This window comes from Coffea arabica, chromosome 7c (assembly GCF_036785885.1).
Source record: "Coffea arabica cultivar ET-39 chromosome 7c, Coffea Arabica ET-39 HiFi, whole genome shotgun sequence".
NCBI classification, from domain to species: domain Eukaryota; kingdom Viridiplantae; phylum Streptophyta; class Magnoliopsida; order Gentianales; family Rubiaceae; genus Coffea; species Coffea arabica.
Window position 1 is genome coordinate 11,247,434 of NC_092322.1, and position 6,444 is coordinate 11,253,877.

At 38.5% G+C, this 6,444-nt stretch overlaps 2 protein-coding genes across 2 annotated transcripts; both read right to left on the reverse strand.

Annotated features, from left to right (window-relative positions):
• Window positions 1-1,317: 1,317 nt before the first annotated feature.
• Window positions 1,318-2,349, reverse strand: LOC113700538 (uncharacterized). Its single transcript, XM_027221013.1, has one exon. It carries the CDS (start codon window positions 2,347-2,349, stop codon window positions 1,318-1,320), a length of 1,032 nt encoding a protein of 343 aa, XP_027076814.1.
• A 1,916-nt stretch (window positions 2,350-4,265) lies between these two features.
• Window positions 4,266-5,468, reverse strand: LOC113699529 (F-box/kelch-repeat protein At3g23880-like). Its single transcript, XM_027219896.1, has one exon. The coding sequence runs from the start codon at window positions 5,466-5,468 to the stop codon at window positions 4,266-4,268; it is 1,203 nt and encodes a 400-aa protein (XP_027075697.1).
• Between the last annotated feature and the right edge of the window lie 976 nt (window positions 5,469-6,444).

The following is a 6,444-nucleotide window of genomic DNA, read 5'->3' on the forward strand; positions in this document are numbered from 1 at the left end:
GAAACAGGACATGACCAAAAATCTTGGGGGGCAGTGCATATATTTGCATGTTCTCAAAGCAAAGAAAACAAATAGCATTAAAGCCAAACTTCCACCAAGCCCTCCAAAGTTTCCTATCATAGGCAACTTGCATCAGCTGGGAAAGTTACCTCACCAGAAGTTATGGCAACTGTCACAAAAATATGGCCCAGCCATGCCACTGCAACTAGGCAATGTCCCCACCTGAGTCATTTCCTCAGCTGAAATGGCTAAAGAAGTCTTGCAAACTCATGATATAGACTTCTGCAGCAGGCCAAACTCACCTGGGGAAATTGAGATTACTCATTTGAATGACTCCATTTCATTAGCCTCGGGGAAACTGGTTAACCTTGATGAAAAACTTTTTAACTTGGTGGATGCAGTTATTACTACAGTTGCTTTTGGTAAGAGCTATAGAGGGAAGCAATTTGAGGGTCAAATGTTGAAAGATGTTCTTGATGAAACCATGAATTTGGGATTTGGATTTGGATTTAACCTCTTCGATTAATCTTCTAGAGCTGACTGAGTCGGTTTGTCAAGTTGATCAACTTGCCCTCTGAAGTAGGTAGTTGATCATGATCATATGATCACCTATTCGTTCGGGCATGGAACCTGAACCTTTCCATCACCCGATCAGAATACAACGAAACAGTCTATTTAAACCTATTGATCAAAGGAAAACCTCTCTTGTCTTTGATTTTTGTTTTCTCTTGCATGGCCATGAAGGATTGAAGTGTGGTGGAAGTTTTTGGGGGGGTAATTTTTCATCTTCACAATGGACAATACAGTCAAGCTTTCTACATGATCAACCATGTACGAAGCAGTAACGCTTAACACTCATCTCGATCGAGTACTATCAAGGTCAAATATTATCAACAAAACTGAAAAGCAAAAATTAACTCGTGAGCTTTCTTGCTGTGTATTTCATCATCAATCAACCGAAAGCCAGGCTTAGTCGTCAAAGGATTGAGATATGGGAAAACGCATATGAGAAAACGCATGAATTAGGTGTTTTTTTTTTTTTTTTGGGAGATGTTGTGTTACTGCAAACTCCAAAAACAAAATATTTCAATCCAAAACACTCTAATCCAAGCAGAGCCATAGTTTTAATATGAGCTACTTTTGCTACCTAGATATATAATATAATCCAAGCAGACTTGCATAAAAATCCAAACCGTACCTGTTCTCATCCTTTTGAGACTATGCTTATTCATTTAAATTTGTACCTCTCCAAATCTAGACCCAAAACACTGGAACATTCCGGCAAGAATCTCCAACGTGTACAAGAACATCTATTCTTCATATTCTCCTTTTTTTCCTCTTCCAGGCGTCTCTTGAAGATTTCAATGCAGCTAGAGTTCTGAAAATCTTGGAAGTCCCTATCTTCACCAAGAAAACAGAAACCAAGCTTGGGACATAATCAACCTCATAATGAGAACCAAGAAAACGTTTGCATTTCAACTCTTTTTCCATAGGTTCCTCAACACACTGTTTGTCTGAGTCATACAAGACTAGACCATTTGCCTTCTCTTTTGATGCTGCCAAAAGCTGCCCTGATGCTATTAGCCCTGTTGTTCCTTGGCGCAGGGGATGGATCTCTGAAACCTTAATATGCTTTATGCAAGACATATGTTCACCATGTTCCTTCATCACCCAGAGCTCAGAACCTCCATGTCCAAGACCGGAAAATGCAAGACATCCTTGAAATTCTTCCAGAGTAGGATACTTGAAATTGGGTAGGCAATCCGGTAGCGATAATTGTCGAATCTGTTCCTGATTTATGTCCAACACATTCAAGCAAAGTTTTGAATCCATTTGATTTCGAGCGCACCAATGAGCAAATCGATTATGAACTACTAAATTCCATCTATACGCCAATGGGGACGCTGCAAGAGTTTGGTGAGGAGGAGGAAGAATATCTGGACTAATCTGTTTCCAGGAATTGTTACCTAGACTGTGTATTTGAACCCTGAAGCAGCCTTCTGGATGTGAAATTTTCACCACTTGGTAATCATGGCTAACCGGATTACGGGTAAAGTAGACATCATGCTTTATACAGTATCTGATGCAATCGATCCAGGGAAGAGTCTTGCATTGATTTAAAACAGGGTTCCATAGATGGATGCTAAGTTTGCCGATACGATAGCAGCGGTTAAAGAAACATACAATACCATCACAGCATCCTGCCAAGAAGTAGGGACCTTCTACAAATATTAGCCTGCAGAGATTAATATCTGCTCCAGGATTAACTCTGAATTGCTCTGTGAATTGTTTGACACCTGGAACAAAGCTTTTAGGGCAGTCACAGTTGATACCTAGAGCAAGGGTCATAGGGGGGGTCAGAAGAAGAGCGCGGACAAATTGCACGAGTGTTCAGGAGGACATCTCTGATTTCGCCAGGGTGGTTGTTGCCGTTTTTGAGGGACTTTTGCAGATGAGAATAGATAAAAACAGGATCAGCGGTTATAAGGTTTTCGCCAGGACTTGGATACGCAACAAAATCGAAACAGGGTCTTCACAGGTAGTTTAGACAAGACATCAAAGATGATCTCTTCCGGTATATGCAGGGATGATGGTGGCTGCATTTGATCTCGAGTGAGGGGATTACGAAGAAGAGCAACTCCCGTCTCTTGATTCATTGCAATGGAGTTATTTGATTCTCAGAAGAACTGTAATTCCTGGTTCAAATCGCTATTGGATCAGAATAAATTTATCAAGAACCTTTCATTTGATCAGACTTCAAGTCAAGCTCAAATGATACAGGCATTTTCTGTTTTTCGAATGGCTGGGGAAACCTCCCAACTACATCGGATTGAACATTGCTGATTCTTCAACTGACTTTACAGGATTGTATGGTTTTGACCATGGCAAGTCGGGCAATTAGGATACCTTTGGTTACAATTATGGTTATCTTTTTATGTTTTTGTTTTTTCCTTTTGAACCCTTAAAAGGTTTAGTTTGTAAATCAATAGACACTAGTATAGATATTATACGGAGTACATTACTCTATTAGCTCCTTATGGTTTAAGATCTTTTAGCACGCTGACCGTGCCTACAAATTATTGGTATATGATCCTTATATTTAAATGCAACGTGAGAATGAAGGAAGTTACTCAAATCCGAGTTATGAGCTTTGTTTGTTAGCAAATATACTGGATAAGATGATATGTCAACTGGTAGGAAGTTCCTGAATTCGAGATGGGGATTCTTTTTTTTTTTTTTGTTTTTGTTTTTAATTTAAACAAACAACAGAATTGTCAATTACTAGAAGAATTCAGACTGTCCTAATCCCAAATCCAAACACAGTACAGTGCATATTTTTCATTCATTTAAATTGCATAAACCAGGGAAACCAGCACACTAGTTAGGCAAAGTAATGGCATCAAACAGGTAAATAAGCCCAAGAAAGCACAGAAACGATTGGTTGAAGTCGACAATGGGCGTTCAAGATGGCTTTCTAAACTCAACTACAACACCTAAGTATAAACTGTAAAACATGAATGCTAGGACCTATAGTGCTTCAAACACGTAGATTTTCATCTGTTATGCACAATAGAGTTGAACGTTCTACGTAAACAGCCTCCACCGGGTGGAATATTTTAGCGGTTGTTTATATTAACCTTTGGTGAAAATTATCACCTACTAAACCCAAAATTATGGTGATTATTGCGAAATAAATCAACAACAAAATTGTGAAAGCGTACGTGGATTGATGTTGATTGACTAGTACTTGAATCTTTAAAGTCTTGTGGTGGCTTTCGAGATTAACATGCTGTTTGAGAGAGTCCTCCTTCAGTTTTTCTCTGGTATCTCTTCTTGACGATGGGATATTAAGAGATACCTGTTTGTGGTACTAAGAATACGACAGAAAGATTATGTGTGATCCGAGATCATAACCCTAGTTATAGATAACTTTTCTATTATCTTTTGGATTCATATTTTAGTCCATTGTAAAAATAGAAATTATCCTACACATTAAAAGTTCACATCTTATGAGATAGGATTAAAACCCAAATTATAATTGATTATTTTAGTTGGACTCAACTTTATTAAACAATTTGCAATCACATATGAGTTAACATTGGATTAAGTATCCAACAGAATAACCACTCCTAGTATTTCTTACTGAAGTCTTTCGCATTTTTTTTTGGTCGATGCTATAGTTTCTATTCTATATCTACTCTTACTCTGTACTAGGAGGAGGGGTGAGCCCAACTGAAGTCTTTTGCTGTACTGGACTTCGTTCATCAGCAACGGATTAATCTAACCAAGCTTGGTACATAATCAAACGCAAAGTATGTGACGGATACACGGGGGATTTCCAACTCTTTCTGCATAGGCTCCTCAACTCTTTGGTTCTCTGGATCATATAAAACCAAAAAATTTCGACCAAGCCGGTCCTTCTTCACTGCTGCCAAGAGGTTTCCAATTGTTGTGACCCCTGTAATTCTTTGGGGTAGAGGACGGATAGTGGAGTCCCCAGAAATCACAATTTGCTTTGTCCAAGAAATGTCTTCGCCGTGTTCTTTCATCACCCACAATTCAAATGGATGTACCTTTGAAAAATTCCAGCCATGGGTTATACATAGGCATCCTTGAAATAGTTCCAGATTAGGATCATGTGAATGGTTTGATAAGCTATCAGGGAGCAAAATTTCTCGAATTTTTTCCTGATTCATGTCCAATATGTTCACGAAGAGAGTTGAATCCTTCTTATCTTTAGCAAGCCAGTGGGGAAATCCATTACATACAACTGCATTCCAATTATACTCTGAAACCAGGTGAAGAATTTGGTTGCGAGGAGGATGAATCCCTGAACTCAAAGGTTTCCAAGAATTGTTACTTAGACTATATATCTGAAACTTGAATACTCCAACCACAATTTGATGTGAAATTTGTACCACTTGGTAATCTTCGGTAACTGGATCATAGGTAAAGCATACAACATTATGACTCCATTCCCAGTCGGCAGTTCTGGGAAGGATAATGCATTGATTGAGAGCAGGGTTCCACAGATATATGTGTGGGACGCATTCATAATCGCATTCGCCATAGAAACATATTATACCATTAAAGCAACCTGCGAACGAAAAATAGCCTTCCGCAAATAAAAGTCGGCAGAGATTGCTGTCTCCAGCACTGATCATGAATTGCTCGGTTAACTCTTTTATTCTTGGATCAGGCCGTTCATAGCAGGTAGTACAACCTACAAGAATTCTATTACAGTCGAGGAAGACATTCTTGATGCCCCTGGAATTGATCTTGCTGTTGTTATTTAGAGTGTTCTGCAGATGAGAAGTGATAAAATTACCATCAGAGGTGATGAGTTTTCGCCAGAGCTTACATGCGCAACAAAATCGAACCAGGGTCTTCACAGGCAGTCTAGACAAGATTTCCAAGATACTGTCGTACGGTAAATATGGCCTGGATGACGAACTCGATGGATCCATCATAGGAATGAAGGGTTTAATTTGTTCAGGCTAGAAGACAAGGAAAAACAACAATTGAGTAGGCTAAACAAGGATTGAAAGCAGCAGAGTAATTGATATCCCCAGTTTTGGGTTTATATATGGATTGGAACAACAATCTGTAAAAGCTGATTCTCAGTCAGTATCTCACGTTGTACTCCAATTAATGCATGTTTCCAGGCATTCTCTCTATAGAATTCCTCATGAACCCTAATTGTAAATCGCCTATCAGTATATGTAATGTGTTGGATGGTAAAGGAAGCCTAATCTAAATAGGAAAAGGAAAAGTTTTACAGGAAAAGGAAACCATCTAATTGTTTTGGACGCTAAGCCTAATCTAAATAGGAAAAGCAAAAGTTTTACAGGAAAAGGAAACCATCTAATTGTTTTGGACGCTTTCCTTTTCCTTTCTCTCATTTAATCGGCTGTACCTTTGCTACAAATTACTTCTAGGCAAAAAATTCAATTGAACGAGAGTGAACATTGTCCAAAAAAATATGACAAAGTCCTCCTCCACCTCACCAGCTATTTTCTGACAAAACTGTTCTAATGCAAAATTTAAAGAAATTCTAGATTGTCCATTTGTTGCAATAAACCAGAGAAATTAAGCAATGTAGGTAAGCAAGTCAAAGAAAACACAGACAAAAGCATTTAAAGATGGCTTTCTCTACTACTCAACTACAATACCAAGTTTGTACTACTAGCTAGTCTGCCAAATTCCTATTTATCGCTTCAAAGATGCAGATTTTCATTTCTTATGCACATTAGAATCGAACATTATTCGCAATAGACTTCCACCAGATGGAATAACATCTCCTGTTTTTGCTTTCATCATTCTTTTTAATGCGATTAAGGTCCAGTAAATAGTGCCTAAAGTTTTGGCTGTGGTGGAATTTTACATCATTAGCGGGCCAAGCTTATCAAGCTAGGGACATAATCAACCTCTAAGTGTTTGTCC

What these genes read in the sequence shown, in the direction of transcription:
- LOC113700538 (XM_027221013.1), bottom strand. Translation starts at nt 2,349, where the DNA reads ATGACCCTTGCTCTAGGTATCAACTGTGACTGCCCTAAAAGCTTTGTT.
- LOC113699529 (XM_027219896.1), bottom strand. Translation starts at nt 5,468, where the DNA reads ATGGATCCATCGAGTTCGTCATCCAGGCCATATTTACCGTACGACAGT.